General features: G+C 50.9%; 2 protein-coding genes and 1 long non-coding RNA gene across 4 annotated transcripts; 2 read left to right on the plus strand and 1 right to left on the minus strand.

Annotated features, from left to right (window-relative positions):
• The first annotated feature begins 1,482 nt into the window (after nucleotides 1-1,482).
• LOC120687224 lies at nucleotides 1,483-2,670 on the plus strand. The gene is made up of 4 exons (XR_005680658.1): nucleotides 1,483-1,648; nucleotides 1,723-1,809; nucleotides 1,895-1,958; nucleotides 2,390-2,670. It is a non-coding gene; the product is annotated as an uncharacterized LOC120687224 (long non-coding RNA).
• A 9,515-nt stretch (nucleotides 2,671-12,185) lies between these two features.
• Nucleotides 12,186-16,315, plus strand: LOC120692049 (probable receptor-like serine/threonine-protein kinase At5g57670). Its single transcript, XM_039975253.1, has 10 exons — nucleotides 12,186-13,231; nucleotides 13,358-13,443; nucleotides 13,555-13,673; nucleotides 13,789-13,904; nucleotides 13,994-14,464; nucleotides 14,559-14,807; nucleotides 15,069-15,229; nucleotides 15,315-15,548; nucleotides 15,641-15,784; nucleotides 15,879-16,315. The coding sequence occupies exons 1-10, from the start codon at nucleotides 13,078-13,080 to the stop codon at nucleotides 16,116-16,118; spliced, it is 1,974 nt and encodes a 657-aa protein (XP_039831187.1). The 5' UTR covers nucleotides 12,186-13,077; the 3' UTR covers nucleotides 16,119-16,315.
• A 74-nt stretch (nucleotides 16,316-16,389) lies between these two features.
• On the minus strand, nucleotides 16,390-19,491 carry LOC120692050. 2 transcript variants are annotated; one of them, XM_039975254.1, is made up of 3 exons: nucleotides 19,208-19,491; nucleotides 17,708-18,020; nucleotides 16,390-17,622 (listed from the first exon to the last, which is right to left on the minus strand). In XM_039975254.1, exons 1-3 carry the CDS (start codon nucleotides 19,286-19,288, stop codon nucleotides 16,664-16,666), a joined length of 1,353 nt encoding a protein of 450 aa, XP_039831188.1. In that variant the 5' UTR covers nucleotides 19,289-19,491; the 3' UTR covers nucleotides 16,390-16,663. The 2 variants fall into 2 exon arrangements, with proteins under 2 accessions (XP_039831188.1, XP_039831189.1); XM_039975255.1 differs by having other exon boundaries at nucleotides 17,708-18,014; nucleotides 19,208-19,479.
• Nucleotides 19,492-21,783: the final 2,292 nt, after the last annotated feature.

Genomic DNA, 21,783 nt, shown 5'->3' on the forward strand with positions numbered 1-21,783 from the left:
CCGCGCCGTCCCATGCGCAGCAAGCCGAAGCACGGCCGCCTCTAATTCATGGCGCCACCATGCCCTCCGGACCCTCACAGTTCTTGTTGCGCCAGGACACCGAATCTTCTCCTTCCCGGACTCCCTCTACCTGCACGGTTCAAGAACAGGTAAACAATTTGTGGATGCATCATGCGTGGGTTCTTAGATGGGTGGATTTTTTCTCTAGATGACTGAAAGCATTCAGCCTTATTCACTTGTGCTTGACTCATTAGTTGGATGCCTAGGATTACATGCATCAGAAAGAGGCTAGGGTAACTATTAGATAGGAAATAGGTCGCTGTAAATCAGCAGGCAACAGATTGCTTCTTGAATAACCGATTGCAGATATCTTGATTTGAATAGGGTTATATGCATCAGATTGATTTGAATGAATACAACAGAGAAGGAAGAGTTTCGTTCAGAGGACCTATATATCGCCTTTCAGACTGCAATGCAGTCCTGCAGAGTTGCAACAATATACGACTTCCTTTCTTTTTTTGGGTCATGTATGACTTTGTTTGATTGTTGATGCAGCTGGTTGAAAAATAGTAGAGCAGGACTATTCCAGAGACGACTACTGCAGAGTCCAGAGAGGAAGCTTGGCTATTCCAGCGAAAAGTAGTAGAGCAAAAGTAGTATCTTGGTTTAGTTAGGAGGCACATAGAGATGCTGTGGATCATAGGCAAAAGTAGTAGAGCAAAATTACATTAGTATTGAAAGAGAAGACTAGAGCAAAATTACATTAGTCTAATGGAAATGGTATCTGCAGTTACTGATCGGCATTTTTCTGTTCTTGTGGCATGCTATTGTCGACAGCAGCTTCAGATTAGTGATTATTCATTATTCTCTGACAGCAGCTTCAGATAAAGTTCAGCATGCTAATGGAAATGGTAGCTCTGTTATGCTTCCAGAGGTTTCTGGGCAATCTGTTTTTGCTTGTTTAGTTTGAGTGCATTGTTGATTTACAGAAGTGTTAGACTTTTTTAATAGAAATATAGCTTCATACTTGCTAGTACATTTAACTATTCGATTTGAGATGCAGATGCATGAAAGGGGAGTTTTTTTTGCATCATTTGCTGAAGTGGTGAATTTTGTTTTTGGTAATTGCATCATTATCTTGAAATAATGTTGCATTTTCTTCTTTGCAGATGGAGTTGCCTTCACAATCTTACTTTTGGAGACAACGCCAGTGTTCATATTGCTAAAGTAGATAGAGCTATAAGAAGTTTGTTCAATGGTTACTCATCTGAAACGGGAGAGTCATTGCAGTCTTCTACTCAAGAAAATGTCATTGCATCTTCACTAAAAGGTCATTGGACTGATTGGAGTACACATGTGAGTCCTGAAAGCAATCAAGCCACCGGGTAACTCGACAGATATCTTCATGATGATCTATTTCTATGTGGCGATGACAGCTTCGATATCTTGCACTGGTGGAAGATGCACAAAACAAAGTACCTGATTGTAGCACGTATGGCCCGAGATGTATTGGCTGCTCCTGCATCAATGGTACCTTCTGAATCTGCATTCAGTACAGGAGGCCGAATCATCTCTGACCATAGAACTAGGCTGTCAGGCAACACTGTGGAAGGTTTGATTTGCTTCCAGGATTGGCTTAGAGAATTAGGTTATAATTTACTACCTTTTTGAATTGGTTTGTTCATTTCAAATTAAAAATATACTAACTTTTAAATTCTGCAGGTTCATCTTATTTGGACATCATAAAGATTAACAGCTCTGGTAGCAGCATTGAAGATCTTGGAGTTGCATGATGACTTGAAAGACAAGGTCAGTCTCTATAGCTGCATGTTTTATAGCGCATGGTTTGATATTCAGTAAGCAAATTCACCTATAGCTGCTATCAAAATTCCAGGTAAGGGTTCCTATTGGGAAATTCTTATTGGAGCTTCCAGCTGGGATGCTAGATGATGAAAAAGGTGATTTTGTTGGCACCGCAGTTCATGAGGTTAGTATCTTGGGCTCTTGGCTTCTGAATACAACATGCGCTAAAATTTTAAATTTACATGTTACTACAGGGAATAAGACACCCTTGTATTGGTCCTGTTTTTGCCTGGTTCTGGTTCGGATTGAACAAACCATAATTCAACAATATTATGCTCTTACGCTCTGCTAGTTACCAGTTTATTCTGACCCTGTTGTTGTGTTCTGTTTAACTGATTTCAGCTCTATCCTGGTCATATGCAACAATATTATGCATACTGCCTAGTGGTGTCTCATTGTCTTCACTTTTGTCACTTTTTTCCAGAAATTACTTATCTTGTGCACAACTTGTGAACTTCGTTTGCTATTTTCATCTTGCCATGATTTGAGTAATCCTTGACATATTTCTTCACTTTATTTTTCCCAGCTATTGGAGGCGAGCACATATTAGCTGCATCTGCTGAATATCTTTCAGTTTTGTTTGATGGAGATGGAATTATTGGTGGGATTCTTGCTGGCTTCATATCTGATCAGCTCAATGCTAGGGAAAAAATAGTGTCAAGTGATTGGGATAGCATCTGTTGTGGTATTTGTCAAGTGACAGTCCATCCACAGTAGAATTTTGGATTCATCAAGCATTGTGACGATGAATTAAGGTTGTGTAGACGATGTCAATGATGTTTGTTTTTAGTATAGATGGTAACTCAACATGCGTCAATCATTTTGTGGTATCCTTTTACTAAGTCTGAATTGTCACCGTCCTGTCAATTTTTATATAGTGATATGTGATACGTGAGTGCACATTGGAGTATTGCATGCGGCGGCTGCGGCGGCCTGCAGGTCTGCTTGCATGCTCCGGCCAAGGTTAACCGAACCGTCGGTAACCGGTCCGGTTTGACCGGTTACCGGTCAAACCGGTCCGGCCCGGTACCGGTTCGGTCCGGTATGAAACCGGTCCAAATTCAAAATTTAAATTTGAATTCAAAAAAATGAAAAATTCCCAAAAAATTCCTAAAAATACTTCAAGGTGCAATGAATCTAATGGTGTCAAATTTTCTCCAAAATTCGTTCATTTAGTATGGTTTTCGAAATTTATAAGTTAAATAAAAAAAGAAAAAGAAAAAAAACCGCGGCCCATTAAGGCCCATCGCGCGGCAGAGGTCATTTAACGTCGCGTGTCCCTCAGCCGAAGCCTCACCAGCGCCTCCCTCATCCGCTCCCCCCTCACTGACTCCTGTCCGCCGCCAGAAGTCGCCGCCCGCCGCTCGAGACCGGCTAGCCGCCCTCAGATCCCGGCTAACCGGTCTCCCGCACCGGTAAGCCGGACCGGTAGCAGATCTACCGGTCCCGTCCGGTTTTCCGCCCGGGGAGGCCGGTTTACCGGTATGGGGAGGAGGTAAACCGCCGATTAGCATCGGTAAGCCGCGGTCAGGTTAGTTATTTTTTCCCCTAGGATTTAGGTGTATTTAGATGTTTTGTTTTAGGATTTAGGTGTATGACTTAGGTATATTTAGAATTTAGGGAAGATTTATTTATATTACATGATTTTTTGCACTATGTAGTAGGTTTTAGCTAGATTTAATTTAGGTGTATTAGATGATTTTTGACACTATAACTTAGGTAGGAGTAAGAATATTAGATGATATATTTTTGTTGTGCATGTATGCAGATAGACAATGGCAAGCAGAGATGTTGTATGGGAACACGGTGAAAATCTTTATCCCGGATGGCGATGTAACTATTGTCGTACGCAGAAAGGAGGAGGTGGTGCGACTAGATTGAAACAACATTTGGCTGGGCGCGGGGCAGAGGTGATCCATTGCAGGAATGTGCCACCTGATGTGCGGGACTTCTTTCAGCGTGAGTTGGATAGGGCAAAGAAGGCAACTGCTGACCGGGCCCGAGAGAGGTTGAGACGGGAGAAGGCTGCAGCAGAGGGAAACTATCCCGGTGATGAAGAAGATGAGGAGGCTCAGGTGCAGCGTGCCATAGATCTATCGAGAGCGGAAGCAGGGTTCCGACGGGGGGTGGAACAGAGAGGAGGTGCATATGAGCATGGCGGGGGTAGTGGTTCGACGAGGGGGAATGTTATGCAGAGAATGTTTCGAAAGTCCACTTCGCAGAGGGAGAGTCCTGTGGTGGAGGACTATAACTTGGCAGCTGGTGGGAGAAGAGGAATGACACAAACAAGGATTGATACAGGCTCCTGGACGCAGAAGGGTAAGAACGCAAAGGAAGCTATTGGTAAAGCTTGGTCAAAGTTTTTCCATATTGCAGGAGTACCTGGAAGACAGGCTGACAGTCCATACTTTATCAGCGCGGTCAGGGAGACACAGAAGTGGGGTAAGTTTTCTTTCATTGCAATGATACCTATAAACTTATATTTTTGTATCTTATGATTTTCATATGGTTGCAGGTGAAGGTATCGCATCACCCACTGGACGGGATATTGATGGCAAGTACCTTGATCAGAATGAGCAAGACTTGAAGACGAGGTACGTAAAGTTTCAGAAAGACTGGCCCTTATTTGGCATCACGTTAATGTGTGATTCATGGACTGGTCCGATGAGGATGAGTGTCATCAACTTTTTGATATATTGCAATGGGGTCATGTGGTTCCATAAGTCTATTGATGCGACCGGAAGAACTCAAGATGCTGCATATTTGTTCAAGGTAGTCCCTAAACATGTTTCATTCGCATGGTGTATGTTTTGACATGTTACTAAACAATCTGTCTTCCATTGCAGGAGATTCAAAAGGTGGTGGAAGAGATTGGACCGGAGAATGTCGTGCACGTAGTCACCGACAACGGCTCGAATTACAAAAAAGCATGCAACGAACTACTAAGTGACGTGTATGACCACATAGTTTGGACACCGTGTCTAGCACACACCGTCAATTTGATGTTGAAGGATATAGCTCGAAGGCCTGAACATGGTGTTATCATCAAGCAGTGCAAGCGAATTTCAAATTGGTTACACAATCATGGTCAGTTGAATACAATGATGAGGAACGCAATCGGTGGTGAGTTGGTCAAGTGGAATGCCACTCGATTTGGAACCAACTACATGTTCCTAGAGAGCATCTATCGGAAACGTGATCGTTTCATGCAGTGGATGGCATCTACTGAGTTCCAACACAGCAAATGGGCGAATACCGAAGATGGTAGATTTACTCATGCAAGTTTTTCAAGTATGGAGTGGTGGGATGCATTGAAATATATCATCGACACGGTTCAACCAATATACAAGTTCCTTCGCTTCGCTGATCAGGACAAGAAGCCGAACATGTGCGAAGTCGTGATGGCCTACCAGACTATGAAACAGGAGCTGAAGTCTTTCTTTGGAACAAATGTTTCCACACTGAAAAAGTATGTTGAGGTGGTGGATGAGAGGTTGCGTGATGTGTTCATAGGCACGTATGTGGGTCCAGGTAAGCACACATCAGTCGTCTATTTTTAAACTATATTGAAATAATGCTTATTTGAAGGGATTTATATTTTGCAGCTGCTGTCCTAAATCCGAGGTATGCATATACGATGGATCCAACTCAACAAATGTTTCGTGGACTTAAGGATACATTTCAGCGCATGACGGATCTCCAGAGCGCCGTCCAGGCATTGCAGGAGTTTGACGTGTTTCGGCAGAAAATTGGCGAGTATAGCAGTGATATGGCAATGCGGATGGCGATGGACACAAAGACATCCCCATGTAAGAGTTATTCCGTATGAAATTGTTATTTTCTCTATTCGAAAATATTGCTTACATACTCGGTTGCACATGCAGCGTCCTGGTGGATGATGTTCGGATCAAGTACTCCAAAACTGCAGTACCTTGCCATGAGGCTTGTTTCACAATGTTGTTCGTCCAGTGGATGCGAGCGGAACTGGAGTACTTTTGCCTTGCTGTATACAAAGGTTCGCAATCGGTTGTCGCACAAGAAACTTAATAAGCTTGTTTATGTCAACTACAATCTTCGTCTCCGACTTGAGGAGGTCTCCGGGCCACTGATGCGTGAAGAAGGTGATTTCATTGACCAGCTAGCCCATCTTTCTTTCTATGATGAGAAAAATCCGGTGCGGGAATGGATGGAATATGGTAGATCTAACCGGGCTCCAGTTCTGGACGAGGATGATGATGACGGCGACATCCCTCTCCCGTCCCATATTGTCAGAGATCAAATAAACGAGTCAGATCTACGTGAGGCTACGGAGAATGATTCCATCAGCGATTGGGCACGTACAAATATAGGTGACACTCACCTAGGGAAGAGAAAGTTGCAGAAGGGACCTAAGAAGGGTGACCCGAAGCGTCAAAAAGGCAAAGGAACAGCAAAACCAGTGAGCAGCGACACCGAGACTGATGATGGCAAAGGTGAGCGTAGTCCTCCATATCAGGAGTCCGAGGATAGCAGCTCGGCCGATGATGGTGATGATGGTGATGATGGTGACGGTGCTGGGCCTGATGCTGGTGGTGGTGGTAGTGGTGCTGATGCTGCTGCTGGTGGTAGTGGTCGTGCTCGTAGTGTTCGTTTCACAGGTATACATTGCACATACAAATAGACACATATTTCTGACTATTGACTACTAATTATGAAATATGGTTGATTGCAGGGGAGACTCAGTTCACACATGCTACTCAGGACACCGACCATGGAGCACCGCAATCGCAGAGGAGAACAGGTGGACCAACGGACTATGATAGTCCACAGCACTCTTCTTCCTCCTACAGCGATTCGAGGCACTCTTTTCACTATCCCATTCCTGACATCAGCATGCAGCCACCGACGAGATGGGTGTACGAATGGGAAGACCCCCATTTTTACACTATGTTAGTTCAGGAATGGCAGACAACATCGGCGTGGACGGGCCAAACTTGGCAACACTACAAGGCTGAGCTGCTTAGAGTGCGAGGTATCGCTTTGATGTCCAACGCCGAATACCAAACCGCGTCCCAAATGGGGGTCTTCCCATTTCTACGTTGAACTTTCGTTTCATGTGTCTAGGTGTATGACTCTGTATTTGTATGCACACTTATTACTATTGTATTTGTATGTATGATTATAACTTGTTGCTTTGGTATGGTCATTTACATTAAAATGTGCATAGCTCATGCCGAAATTTTCTTTTATTTTACACCGGGATCTATTTTTGAAGCGGCGGAAAACTAACCGGTATACCGGTCCAACCGGCCGGTTTACCGGTATAACCGACCGGTTTACCGGTTCGGGCAGCCCCTCCCGCATCACCGGTATACCGGTCCGTACCGTTTAAACACCGAGATTTGAATTCAAACAAATTCAAACTTTCTTTTGTCCGGTTCCGACCGGTATCCGGCCTAACCGGACCGGTAAACCGGTACCGGAGCCCGGCGGTTAGGCCGGTCCGGTCCGGAATGGAAACCCTGGCTCCGGCAGGGCCTAGCGGATCAATGCAGGATGATTATATGTAGCACACGGGCACTGCAGGATGAGAATCTGTGCATGCGGCGGTTGCGGCCTGCAGCCAGTCTGCAGACCGGCCCGCTTACATCCTGACGCGCGGCACCGCCCACCACCGCCGTACTCGTGCCGTGACCGGCGACCTGCCGCGCGTCGCGGGCGCGTGCAGGTGTTTCTGCGATCGAGTATCCGGAGTACTGTCATGTACACCGACTACTCTCCCGTCCTGCAACGCGACGCCGACGCGCGCGCGCACGGGGCCGCCCGCGGCCGGTTCGGCGTAACTGCGGCGACAGCGACCGGGCGTTCGGGGAGGGGCGGATGGCAACCGTGCAGCCACACCATCCCCTTCCCGCTCGTGCATGCCGCCCGGCCACCCACAATGATTTGCCATGCACGTACGACACGCCGTTGCGACCGATCAGTCACCCGGTCGGTTGAGCCGTCGCTGCGTGCGGGCGCCCACGAGATCGACGCGACTGTGTGCTCCTGGCTCTGGCTGCACGGCGGCGATCCGCCTGGGACCGGGCCTGACCGATCTTTTGGGGCGCTGCTAGGGATGCAGATTTCACTGGGTCGACCCATTGATCCAATACCCGAAACTTAAAATCTGGTGTAAAAATCCAGTGGGCTGGCCCAAAAAAATCTAGTGTCAAATAGTGTATAGCACTCTGGGTGATTGGGTAACCCGATCCGACCCTCCGCGATGCCGCGCCGCCGCATCCACCTCCGACCTTCCGCGATGCAGCGCCGCCGCTCCAGGAGACCCTGCCGCATCCGCCCCCGACACCGCGCCGCTCCTCGAGGAGACCCTGCCGCATCCGCCCCCGACCCCACGCCGCCCCTCTAGGAAGACCTTGCACCGCCGTCCACAGCGGATGCACTCCGCGCGGCCACACCCTTCCATAGCTTGTTGTTGGTTTCTACCCTGCACACACATCGAAATGCACGCACGCTCGCAGAAGAAATCCAGCAGAGCAGGTTCCTGAGATCCATCCATACTTGGCCTCGATTCCTTCTATCTCCGGTGGTGAAAGGCCTTGATTCCTTCTATCTCCGGTGGTGAGACCCTAGCATGCCTTGTTTCTTTTGTTCGAGAAAAATAGTGCATCTGGTTCCTTGAACGCTTTGATCTGAGCAGCGCTGTCCATCTTGTTGTTTCTTTTGCTGGCTCAGGTTGTGTGTTCTTCAAATTCATGCAAGTGACAAGCAGCATTGGGAAATTGTGTCAGTTTTTGGATCGCAATGCTTTGCTGCTGGCGTTTTGGGTTGACCCATTAGGTTACTTGGGTAAATGCTATAATGGGTTAGTATAACCCAAAACCCAAAATAAATACTATCTGGATCGGTCACTGGTTGACCCAATGCCAACCCAGTTGCATCGTGAGGCGCTGCAGTTAAATCAATCACCGCGCCGCCGTCCCTGGGTCGCCGTTGCCGCGGCGTTCGTGTGGAGGGAAGGCGGGGCGGGTGGCGCGCGGCTGGACCTGGACTTGGGCGCCCGCGCCGCGCACTGGGATCGTTGGTCGGTGCGGCGCGACCGCGCGAGTGTGTCGGTGGCCGGGCGATGAGGCGAGGGCGAGGCCGCCCCGCGCGCTGCCGTGGACGGAGGGCGTGGAGCTCCCACGCCACGTGCGAGCTGTGGCCCGGTCAGGTGCGCGGTCGGAGGTGAGGTGTGCGGGAATTTTTTTTTGGGGGGGGGGGGGGGGGGGGGGGGGGCGCCCGAGAACAAGAAGAAGGCCGGCAACAACAACGTACGGAGGCAGCAGGGTAGACCATGACTTGACCTCAAGCCGACAGGTCCAATCCGCTGATAATTGCGTACGTACATGCTTGGCGATCTGAATCCGTCCGAGATTAGTTTCAGAGGATCTCGGCTTGGAGTCCACAGTAGGCATCCTAAATCGCAGATGAGGCTTTAGGACGTGCTGGACTCTGCCTCTGAGATCATCAGCACGTTCGGGGTTTGCAACTGGGCCTAACTTATCACACGTGTACATGGCAGGACAAGATCATGCGGCGGGCATGCTCCGTGTAAATCGCTCGCCGTGTCAATCCTGTGTGGAAGTGTCCGGTGGACTAGAACCACTTTGGTCATGTGCTGTCCTGCTGTGTACCGCCCCCGGAGCTGCTGGATGGATTCCCCCCCCCCCCCCCCCCCCCCCACAAAATAGTACTAGTACTCGGCGAGCAGCACCAATTTTCTTTTTCCAAGATGATCATTCCCTCCGACCTAACGCCCCACTACTCTATTCATCCTCCACGCACAGTGTCAGTGTGGCATTCCCCCATCCCCCGCCAGTCCCCACGAAAAATCAAATAAAATCGAATCAAACGGCAAGCTGAAATGCCGAACTCACATCAAATTTTTTTTTACCAAAAACTCACTGGTGCGTCCGTACATGTGGAATCTGTCAAGAAGCAGAAGCCCGGGCCGCGCTTGTGGGCAGGCACTGCCGAGCGACGAGCGTGCATCCCGAGCGGAGGCGCGGGGGTTTGATCCCACGTGTGCCTTCCTCGCGACCTCACTCACAGTCACGCTGGTGTGGTGGGCCGCCGCCGCCGCCGCCGCCCGTCGGTGCGCGCCGCGCTGCTGCGACCGCATTTAATGCGCGCACTCCGCTCGCCCGCCTGCCCCCGCGGCCGCCGGGGTCGGTCCCGGCCGGCCAGGCGGCCACGGCGACGACGCGCCCGGCCCCTCGGTCCAGCCGCCGCCCCCGCCAGTGCCAAGCAAGCAACCGTGGAAGATTCTCACGATCCCATCGCCGCCGCCCATCTCTCTCTCGTTGCGGATGCCACGGGTGGGAGACCACGACCTGCCCGCCACTCGCGTCGCGTACGTTTCGTCACCGCCTCCTCTCCTCCCGCCGTCCCGAAACGACCGCGTCGTCGCGTTCGGTCGCCCGCCGCGCCCACATGGCCCCGCCCGCGCGCGCTCGGGCGAGCTGGCATGGCTGATCCTGCATTCCTGCGGGGGCTCACGCGGGTTCGCCGCTCCGGAAGAGGAAGTAGGCGTAGAACAGAAGAAAATCGCCTGGGATTCGCAAACGTTTATCAGGTTGATTGTTAGTTTTGTGTCCGCCGCATGGCGCGCACGATGTGCCCGGCATGCACGCAAGGATATTTTGGAGCTTCAGGTTGTTGAGGTCAGCAAACGGCAGTGCTACTGTGCGATTGGGACGGAAACGTTTTTCTGTACAGTTACAGGTGCGGCTGCTGCGAATGTTGAGCTGAAGTCGTCCTGCGTGATAGACCCCGGTCGCTGTCGTCAGCTGCATACAATTCGAAGCAACACGATCGGTTATCCTCGCAACGTCAGCGTCTATCTAGTAATCCCGTATCCTCAGCTACTTTCTTTAGCTTGTCTACTTCAATTTTTTGTGACTTATTTCGACTTATTCTTTCATACGGATTATTATTAAATCAGCCCAAGTCAGACTAGCTGAACATAGCAATTGGACTGCGTGATACACTGATACTACTTGACTACTGTTTTAGTGGTTTTGCAAATTTAGAGAGGAAGTTTGTTTAAAAAGAACAATCTCCAAATTTGTTTATATCCTGACGTCACAAATTTGCGATGCATAGGGTACAACTTTATTTATTTTCTTTTTGACGAGTGGATGGGACCCTGGCGGATAAATGAAACCGTATTGGCGTATTCTATACCCGCCACAAAAAGGACTCCTACCATAGGTGACGACCCTGCACTGCACCCGCCCCTGCGCGCGCATTGAATTCGCGATTCGGTTCATAGCAGCGCACGATACAGTTCAGCTGTACTCTTCTGTCAATTGCCAAAACCAGTACCACCAGTACAGTCAGTGGCGGAGCCAGAAATCACGGCAGGAGGGGCTGCTTCCCCTTCTTTCTCCTCTAGCCCCTCCCCCTCCTTCTTCTTCTTTCTCAAATTTGTAGGAAGAGCTTAGGTGGAGCTTCATAGAGATTACAGGGTAGGGGGGCTTGAGCCTCTCTCCCCCCCACCGCTGCCTCCGCCCCTGAGTACAGCAACACCTGTTTGTTTTACCATTTGACCTTGATGAGAATCTTCCAGCAGGAAGTATCTTTTGCAGAACAAAGCCATCTCCCCTCACCTCCCGTTGAAAAAGTTGGAACCCAATGTAAAAACCACGTGCGATCCTCCTCGGCCCCAACGCAACATCTCACTAGACGAAGATGATGATGATGCCCTTTTGCTTTTCCAAAGAGTGCTCTCCGAATTCTTTTCAACTTCTTATTCTCCTTTTTCAATCCATGTGGGGGCTAGGCTATTTCCGTCGGCCTTTTTCTCGCCGTATTGCGATCGCAGTAAGTGTATGGACCAGATCACCAGGCCGATCGCCGATGGCGCCCTGTCCTGCGTCTCCAATTGCTCGCTTTCCACCCCCTGCGGCCCTGTCTCTCCATTCTCCAACCTCCACCAAGGGTGTGTTTAGATCCTTGAAAAGGTGGGAGAAAAAATCACATCAAACACTAGCATACTGTAGCATTTTTCATTTTTTTGATAAATATTGTTGTACCATGACTTAACTAGGCTTAAAAGATTCGTCTCGCAACGTACATCAAAACTATGCAATTAATTTTTTTATTTACCTACATTTAGTACTCCATATATGTGTCATTTACTATATTTAATGTTTTGATGTGATGGAAAATTTGGATTTTGTGAGGACTTTTTGGGATCTAAACACAACCCAAGTCCTTTGCCCAATTGGCCAATTCCCATCGTCGCCGTCAGGCCCGTCACCTTTCCCCGTCGCGTCATCGCCGATCCCCAGCGCCCACATTTCTGCTCCTCCCCTGTAGGCCGTAGGCCACAGCCTCGCGTCATCCCCGCCGCCCCTACCCTCCCCTTGCCTCTCGCACGCTTCTACTGGTCCTGTCGCTGTCGCCATCTCCTTGCTTGCTACTGCCGCTGGTCCGCGCGAAAACAGCAGCCGTGCTGGCTGGCTCGCCGTCGCTGACCGGCGACGGCGTGTCCGGCTCGTTCGTCTCGTCCGTTCCTCCGGCCCTCCTCCCCCGCCGCGGGACGGGACGGGGGGCCGCCGGCCTCGTGCTTTTTGCGCGGCGTGGTTGGAGTGGTTGAGCCGATGGCGACGATCCCGGGCGGCGTGGCGCCATGACGGAAACCATTTTAATACGCGCCCCCGCAGCTGAAACCTGACAAGCTAACCAGATTTTAGGTGGTTAACTCTGTCGCCGCGACGCCTCTCTTTCCGCCCGGCGCCCAGGATAATAGTTCCCGCCCTGGCCGCTTCCGCTTGTATCTTCTTCCTCGCCTCAAGCTCAGGCCATTCGGTTCGGGCTGGCCGTGCGAATTCGGCCACGAGAAGCGAGTGCGTGGCCGGAGGGGGGGGGGGGGGGGGGCAGCGGCGTTTGTCTTGGTAACGGAACTCGCTCGCTTTCCAGGCAAGGCGACGACCGCCGCCTCGGCACTTTTCTATTCGAGCAGCTTCGGTTCTACTTCGACTTCCGGGTCAGACATTGGTTGCAGGCTTGCAGCCACCAGCAGCCGGGCAGCTTCGTCTTGTGTCAGCGCGGAGTCCACGGTGATTAGTGGTTGAGCTAACCGCTGGCCCGCCGTGCTAGTTACTGACCAGCTCCGTGGGCGTGCCATGGCGAGGTGCGCCTCGTGCTGATTTCTTGAGGCGATCGAGCCGGGGGCAAGCAGGCGCCATGGCGTTGGAGGAGCGCGGGGAGGGCGTCGGCCGGTGCATACTGGTGGGGCTGCACATGGACGCCGTCGGCAGGGACCTGCTCCGATGGGCGCTCAACCAGGCGGCAAGGCCGGGGGACCGCGTCGTCGCCGTGCACATTTACCGCAAGTCCGGTGGGTATCTGCCAAGAGCTCGATCGGCATGGCAGCTCGTTTTCCTTTTCAATCCTAGCGAAGCGGTTGGGAATTAGTAGCGCTCTTTTATTTTTTTCCTGACATTTTTCTCGGCTCTGGTTGCAGACCTGTGCAAGACGAACACTCTGAGGCTGATCAGGACGCTGGACGACTACCTGGCGGAGTACGAGTCCCTCTGCAGCCGGAAAGAGGTAAATCAAGCGGGATGGGCCGGGGAGCAGCGCTGATTACTGCTGCGGAGTCGTGTGCCATGCTGCTCCCGATTCCACTCACATGCTACCATTGATTGGGATTCGTGTCAGATCGTTCTGGTCGGCCGGGTGACGCCGGGGAGCTCGATCCAGAAGGAGCTGGTGAAGGAGGCCAAGCTCTGCGCCGCCATGGTCGTGGTGCTTGGCGCCAACAAGAAGTACTCCTTCGGGTAAGTGCGCGGGGATGGAATGGAAGCAACCTTTGTATGATCCAACTGTTTCTTTCGTCACCATACCTTACCATTTCCACCCCTTTTCTTGGGGCGGTTGGTTTCGGCTGCTCAGAGGGTCGACTTGCTTGGCCAAGTACTGCGCCAAGAAGCTGCGGCCGACGACCACCGTGGTCGCCATCCAGAACGGCAAGCCCGTCTTCGTCCGGGAGGCGCCCAAGCCGCCACTTGGTAATCGATCCCAGCAATTAAGCGTGGCTGATAGCGGAGACTTGGTTAGCGAGTCGCTAATCGTTTGGTGGCGAGCTGGTGTGGCGCAGGAGCAGAGCCGAAGCCGGTGCTGCGCATGGTGCTGCACCCGAGCGTGGGGCTGGAGGCCAAGGTCATCATCCCGAACCCGAACCGGAGCGCGCGGTCCATGGACTTCGACGCCGAGGGATGCGGCCACGCCGCGGCGGGCGCGCCGGCGACGGAGTCCGTCGAGGACGCCAATAAGGCCAGCGGCGGCGTGGCGCTAGAGCAGAGGCTCGGTTGGCCGCTACTTCGCCGCGCTCAGGCCGCGGCGGCGGCCGTCCCCGCGCCCAGCGCCAAGGAGCAGGAGCCGCGGAAGCAGTCGGTGGTGCAGTGGGTGATGAGCCTGCCCCGGCGGACCGCGCCGTCAGAGTCCGCCGGGACGCACGCGGGGGCGGGGCTCGCGTCGGAGCTCAAGGCAATGCTCGACGGCGGCGGAGCGCGGTGCCGGTGGTTCCGCTACGAGGAGCTCTACGACTCCACCAACCACTTCTCCGCAGGTTCGTCTCATCGTCAGTCTGGCCGGGCGCCAGTTTCTTCCATCCATCTCACGATTCGCCGCCGCCACCAACCCCGTTCTCGGCTTCCTCGCAGGGAATCTGATCGGGAACGGCGGGAACAGCCGGGTGTACAGGGGCAGCCTCGCCTGCGGGAAGCAGGTGGCGATCAAGCTGTCCAAGGCGTCGGCCGAGGCGTCCAAGGACTTCCTCCGGGAGGTGGACATCATCACCAAGCTCCAGCACCAGCGGATCCTCCCGCTGATCGGCGTCTGCGTGGAAGGCCCCAACCTCATCTCCGTCTACAGCTGCCTCCCCCGAGGCAGCCTCGAGGAGAACCTGCACGGTACCAACCATCCCGCTTCAGTTGCAAATTCGGTATTGTTCATTCATGTGAAGTCACCAAGAAACCATTCTCCTCAGTACGTTGGATTCAGTTCTAAGGAACCGGGAATTCTGCAGACAACGATTCGTGCAGGATGCTAGTTTTTTTGTTTTCTTTTTAATGAAATCAGTCGTGTTCAGAACAGTTGGATGGTGTGGGAGCAGTTGCGAGGAGTTCCTCACTCCCTGACGTCTGATGATGCTTCTTTCTTGGTGTGTGCAGGGGAGAGGTCAAAGCCGGCGCTGTCATGGGAGAACCGGTACAAGGCGGCGCTGGGGATCGCGGAGGCCCTGAGCTACGTGCACTCCGGCGGGTCCCGGCCGGTGATCCACAGGGACGTCAAGTCCTCCAACATCCTTCTCACGGAAGAGTTCGAGCCCCAGGTTGAGCAACCATTCTACTCCCCGTTGGACTCGGTTCTCGTTTGGACACTGCACTGACGACCTGAAAAACTCCCCGTTGCGGCAGCTCTCCGATTTCGGGCTCGCCATCTGGGCGCCGGCGAACCCGACCTCCCTGGCGCACAGCGACGTCGTCGGCACGTTCGGGTACCTGGCGCCGGAGTACTTCATGTACGGGAAGGTGACCGACAAGGTGGACGTGTACGCGTTCGGCGTCGTGCTGCTGGAGCTCCTGTCCGGGCGGAAGCCCATCAGCAGCGACGGGGCGTCGCCCAAGGGCCAGGAGAGCCTCGTCATGTGGGTAAGTTACTAAGATGGCCTCCTGCTAATCCACGAGGCGCTATCAAGTACGAGGCGTAACGGTCTGGGGCGCCGTTTTTCTTGGCGCGACAGGCGACTCCGGTGCTCAGCAGCGGCGACATCTCGGACCTGCTGGACCCGAGGCTCGACGTGGAGCAAGACGAGGCGGAGGTGAGGCGGATGGCCACGGCCGCGTGCCTCTGCCTACGGAGGTCGGCTCGGCCGCCGATATCCCAGGTCATCAGTCAGTTTTCATTCAGCTTAAGGTCTTGGGCCTTGCAATCCGCACTTGGACTCTGCATTTCGCTGACCAGTCCGTTGTGCCGTGCAGATACTGAGCATACTACGAGGAGAGAGCACGGCGAGCATCGCCGACCAGGGCGGCGCCGCGGAGTTGGACTGCCTTGACGACGAGGCGTACCCGGCGGCGAACGTGAGATCGCACCTGGACCTCGCGCTGCTGGACGTGGAGGACTCGGAGTCCATCTCCAGCACGGAGCACAGCAGCGGCCTCAGCCCGTTGGAGGAGTACCTGCGGGAACGGTGGAGCCGATCGTCCAGCTTCGACTGATTTGATGCTTGCGATCTTGGGGAGATGTAATTTTCGTTTTCTCCCCCCGGTATATCCCTTGTTTGTTGTTTGGTTTTGTTACCGGGACCATGTACAGTATAGAATCAAAGAATCATCACAGCCACATTTTCGGCAACAAGAGGCTTTCTGGAAGATTCAGATTATAAATGGCAGAATGGCATCATCGGAAAAGAAAAGGATTAAGTGCATCTTTTTGAGCCTAATGACATTATTTCACTAATCAGTAATAAGCGTGATCATATGACAATTGTACAGCTAACATATAAATTCTGGAGATCGTGGATGGAACAAATACAGCGTGTTATACAACAGTAACTTCCAATAATTAGGTCACTTGCAGCTCAAACATAAATGAGCGAAAGAATTCATAAACAGTGCAGTAAGTTAGACTTAGCACAATTGTCACCAAACGAAGAAACACTCTGGAACAAAGCTGGAAAACTGCGGCAGGGAACCACTATCTCCCACATCCACACAGCTCTCTCCCAACACCTCTCCTACTTCTCATCTACTTCACCACTCGTTTAAAAAGGAATAACATATGGCAACTGGTAGATATGGAGGTCCCGCAAAAGAGTCGCCCTGGGTTGCAACGAAGGCTGCTGCTCCATCGATTGGACGGGTACCGAACAATCACTTGCTCTGCAGGTCATGCTGGCATCAGTGTTCCTTGTACCACCAAGCAGCCAGTCTTGCTCACCAAGATCAGAACCTTCCATCTCTAGCGAAATGGGATTCCAGGTAACAAAGAGATCACTCAACTTCTTCTCTTTCTTCTCAGCCTTGCGGATTTTCTTTCTATCTGACCGGGACAGCTTCGCTTCCTGCACTGGAGCAGCTTCCGCATTCCTACCAGAGAAGCAAGGCTCTTCTTTGGGCACAGAGATGATTGGCTCCTGTTGCTGCTTGAGGACAGGTGGTTCCTTCGGTTTCTGCAGAACAGGAAGCTGTGGGGCTTCAGGCAGTCGAATATCAGATCTGAATTCCTTCTGGGCCACCTTTGTACTAACCGCATAGCTTTTTCTTTGAATCTTCTCAGATGGAACCTGAGGACTTTTCTGCAAATCCCTAGCAGGTGGATGTTGAACTCTCTGCGTCATCTTGACAGGTTGAGGATCAGATCTTCCCATAGTTCTTGAAGGTGAAGGCTCCACTCTTCCCAAAACTTTCGGAGGTAGTAGTTCAGATCTTCCCGCTGGTGCTTTCACAGATAACTCAACCGGATGTGTGACCTTCACTGCAGGCTGGGAGACAAATCTCTGCATCGGTTTTGCAGGGGGCTCTGTTATCACTCGTTTTTTTACTGTTTGGTGTGCCGCTGCGGATCTTACATTCACCTCGTTGTGATGCTGGACTGAATCTTGCTTGCTCAACAGGGAACCTGATCCCATTTGTTGGATAGATGGTTGCTCAAGAACCTTGGGTGAAACCAATACAGTTTGGGAGTCTTGATTGCTTCTAAATTTGATGCGGACAATGTTCCCTGTAAAATCAAAAGTTGCGATGAACAAAATCCTGAAACAGTAGTTTCTAAATCTAAAATAATAAAAAAAGGACAATGATCTCACCATTCTTAGGTTGGCTAGGACTGGGCAGGACAACCTTTCTTCTCTTGCCGCTGTCCTGCGAGCTCTCAGGGGAGTCACGCACAGTCTGTATAAAACAAGGAGCTCCACGCTCTTCTGAGAGTCCACTCTTCTCCGACTGCTCAACCGAATCTTTGGAGACCTTTTTGGGCTCCTGACCAGCAGTGCTGACATCTTCATGCTTCCTCTTCTTATGGCTGTGCTTTGAATGTTTAGATGCCTCACCCTGCTGAAGAGCTTTCTTGTCACTCCGTTTCTCTTTCTTCTTTTCAGCCTTTACACTTTCTTTCTGAAGCTTCAGTTACCAGAGTAATCGTCAGTTCTGATTTAGAACGGACGACAGGAAATGGAATGCAGCATTTCGGCAATATTATTATAATGTATTTGGATACTTACACAACCAAACAGGAACCAAACTTAGCATTTGCACATAAGTGCAATCAATTACAGTTCAGACATGGATGCTTCACAACGATTCAGTTGATAATTTCATTTGCAATAGCTACAATTATATTGAACACATTCCTTTCTTTACAATAGTTCGGGACCTGCAATACTGCAAATTCTACACAGCACAGAAAACTAACAATGAAAACAATCAAACAAGTGAACAAAATAATCCAAAGAAATCTGAAGGACAAGAGTCAAAACATTGTATGCATCATTTGAATAAAAAAATAACCACTATGGCCAACACAAAATACAGAAGCCCTAAATAAGAAGACCTAAATGCAGTGAGCCTCAGCGGCTAAGTAAAAGAAAACTGAAAACGATTGCATCAAGGAACCCTACCACAATTATCAGTACAATTCATACCAAAAGGGTTACAATTACAAGCTTCGGGTATAACCTATAAGGATACAATAATTGGTAATTAGAAAATTAGAAAAAGAATCAAACCATGTCCAGAAAACCAAACTGAGCCACCATAAATTCTACAATAACTTTATTGAATCCATTGGTATACAAAAGATTTTGAGCAACAAGTATTTGGCCAGCATCGAAAGCATTTCATGGTTAACAAGACTTTACGAATAAAAAATGGCTAAGCACCAATTTGGGCATTCCAAATTTGCAAGGATCTCTCATGTAATCCCAAGCAATTTCTGGGGAGATTGAATGTACAAGATCAACACGCAACAGTTGAATCAAATTTGTGATTCTATTTTTCTTCGAGAATACATGGTAGCCATGCAACCAAGATTCGAATATTTGAGGTAACCAATCTCGCAACCAAGATTCGAATATTTGAGGTAACCAATCTCGACTACAGGTCATGCCAGTTAAAATTTTCAATCGATCTGATAGACCTCGCGCAGCTAAGGTGCACAAGATCCACAAACTTCCCTCCGCCGAGGGGTTAGCTTCCCGGCACGTGCGTTCCCCCAAATCACACGCACTACCCACAGATCCGATCAAAAGCAACAGGCAAGAGCAAATGATCCAGGCACGTGCGTGTGTAAATCCGATGGTTCAACAAACCTTAGCGGTCGTCTCCGCCTCGGCCACGGCCACTGGGTTTCGCACGTACCCCGGCGGCGGGTAGGGGAAGCACCTCGACATGGCCGACGGGCGACCGCGCTCTACCGCGCCGAGAGATCACAAGGGTTGGCGGCAAAGCCGGCGTAATCGACCGCGAATCGCTCGAAATCGACCGATTCGAGCCGAATAGCCCGCCGGAAAATTTCGGGCGCGGCGGGATTTGGTTTTGGCGTGGCGGCTAGGGTTTCGCTACGGAGGAGGGGAATTTCTAAACAAAGGGAGTCTCTTCGATGGAGAGGGGGTAGGCCGCTATTTAAAGCCGGGGGCGAGGTGCCCGAGTCGTGCGGGGAACTAGCGCGTCCGACTTCAATTACGCCCTTGTTGCGGGACGGCTCACTGACAGGTTGGTCTACGCGCTTGCCGGGGCGGCATGTCAGTGGAAGGAAACGGCGTTCGGGTGCCGTGAGGAACCGTCGCGAGTGGGCCAGGTTAAGCGGCGGCCCCTGATTGGCCTCGGGAGTGTGGGTCCCGCTTGCAAGCGGAGGCAAGGTCGGCTTGTCCCGCGGCACACGAAACGTGTTTGCGGTGTCCGGTGGGTCCCACGGCGCCCCGAACCGACCTAGAAGCCTCGGCAACCCGCAATCACGGGCCGGTACATGGGTCGCGGGTTTCGCGTTGCCGGCCCAGCGCCCCAGCCAGGGGGCGACGATAGGCCTGCGGTGCCGAGGTAAAAAACATTTTTTTTTAGGTAACGAGGTAAAAATCATTGAGCAGCGGCGCGATGAAGCAGAAATTTTTAGGGTGGCTGTTAAAACGAATCACTGCCTGGCACGGCATCAGAGCATCTTTCGCCAAACATTTTCTTCCCAAGGGGAGAGATTGGAAAAACAAGTGACATACAACCACTGACCACGCAAACATGCAGTTGCCATGCAAGGAAACTACTATGACACATTATACCTGAATACAACAACATAGCCTTTTTTTTCTAAGCAAGTTGGGGTAGGCTAGAGATGAAACTCGAAAAAAATAAGTTCAACGTTCAGGCACATTGATAGCTAGTCTCCAAGCGCAAGTTGGGGTAGGCTAGAGATGAAACCCGAAAGAAATAAGTTCAAGGTTCAGGCACATTGATAGCTAGTCTCCAAGCGCTTCTATCCAAAGCTTATCTCTTTAGAGATATTCCAATCCTTAAGGTCTCTCTTAACCGATTCATCCCACGTCAGTTTAGGTCTACCTCTACCCCTCTTTACATTATCGACCCGCTCAAGAACCCCATTACGCATCGGCGCCTCAGGAGGCCTTCGTTGGACATGTCCAAACCATCTCAGCCGATGCTGGGTAAGTTTCTCCTCAATTGGTGCCACTCCGACCCTATCCCGAATAACTTCGTTCCGGACTCTATCCCTCCTTGTGTGCCCGCAAAACCACCGCAACATCCGCATCTCTGCTACACTCAGTTGCTGGACATGTCGCCTTTTTGTAGGCCAACATTCAGCACCGTATAGCATCGCCGGACGAATTGTTGTCCTATAGAATTTGCCTTTTAGCTTTTGTGGCACCCTCTTGTCACAAAGGATGCCAGAAGCTTGCCGCCATTTCAACCAGCCAGCTGAAATTCTATGCCTAACATCTTCATCAATGTCGCCATCCTTTTGTAGCACCGATCCTAAATACCGAAAAATATCCTTCTGGACCATCACGTGTCCATCTAGACTAACGTCTCCCCCCTCATGCCTAGTCGCGCTGAAATCGCACATCATGTACTCGGTCTTGGTCCTACTAAGTCTGAACCCTTTCGACTCTAACGTGCGTCTCCACAGCTCTAACTTTCTATTAACCCCTGCCCTACTCTCGTCAACTAGCACCACATCATCAGCAAAGAGCATACACCAAGGGATCTCACCTTGTATATCCCTTGTGACCTCATCCATCACTAAATCAAATAAATAAGGGCTCAATGCTGACCCCTGGTGTAGGCCTATGTTAATAGGAAAGTCAGTGGTGTTGCCATCACATGTCCGGACAAACGTCGTCGCATCCTTGTACATATCCTTAATGAGGGTAATGTACTTAGTTGGGACTTTGTGCTTCTCCAAGGCCCACCACATGACATTTCTCGGTACTTTGTCATATGCCTTCTCAAGGTCAATGAAGACCATGTGCAAGTCCTTCTTCTGTTCCCTATATCTCTCCATCAATTATCGTATTAAGAAAATCGCCTCCATGGTTGACCTTCCAGGCATAAACCCAAATTGGTTTTGGGTCACACTTGTCACTCTTCTTAGGCGATGCTCGATAACCCTCTCCCAAAGCTTCATCGTATGGCTCATCAGCTTAATCCCACGATAGTTAGTACAACTTTGAACATCACCCTTGTTTTTGAAGATAGGTACTAATATACTTCTCCTCCATTCTTTCGGCATCTTGTTTGACCGAAAAATGAGATTAAAAAGCTTAGTTAACCATACTATTGCTCTATCTTCTAGGCATCTCCACACCTCAATGGGGATACCATCAGGGCCCATCGATTTACCTCCCTTCATCCTCTTCAAAGCCTCCCCGATCTTTACCTC

This window comes from Panicum virgatum, chromosome 9N, assembly GCF_016808335.1.
Source record: "Panicum virgatum strain AP13 chromosome 9N, P.virgatum_v5, whole genome shotgun sequence".
Taxonomy (NCBI): domain Eukaryota; kingdom Viridiplantae; phylum Streptophyta; class Magnoliopsida; order Poales; family Poaceae; genus Panicum; species Panicum virgatum.

Excerpts from the sequence above, each read along its gene's own strand:
- LOC120692049 (XM_039975253.1), top strand. The coding sequence starts at position 13,078 with ATGGCGTTGGAGGAGCGCGGGGAGGGCGTCGGCCGGTGCATACTGGTG. Across the intron at positions 15,549-15,640 it reads AGGAGAGCCTCGTCATGTGG|GCGACTCCGGTGCTCAGCAG; the intron begins GTAAGTTACTAA and ends TTGGCGCGACAG. Across the intron at positions 15,785-15,878 it reads CTCGGCCGCCGATATCCCAG|ATACTGAGCATACTACGAGG; the intron begins GTCATCAGTCAG and ends TGTGCCGTGCAG.
- LOC120692050 (XM_039975254.1), bottom strand. The coding sequence starts at position 19,288 with ATGTCGAGGTGCTTCCCCTACCCGCCGCCGGGGTACGTGCGAAACCCA. Across the intron at positions 18,021-19,207 it reads AGGCGGAGACGACCGCTAAG|CTTCAGAAAGAAAGTGTAAA; the intron begins GTTTGTTGAACC and ends TGGTAACTGAAG. Across the intron at positions 17,623-17,707 it reads TCCTAGCCAACCTAAGAATG|GGAACATTGTCCGCATCAAA; the intron begins GTGAGATCATTG and ends TTGATTTTACAG.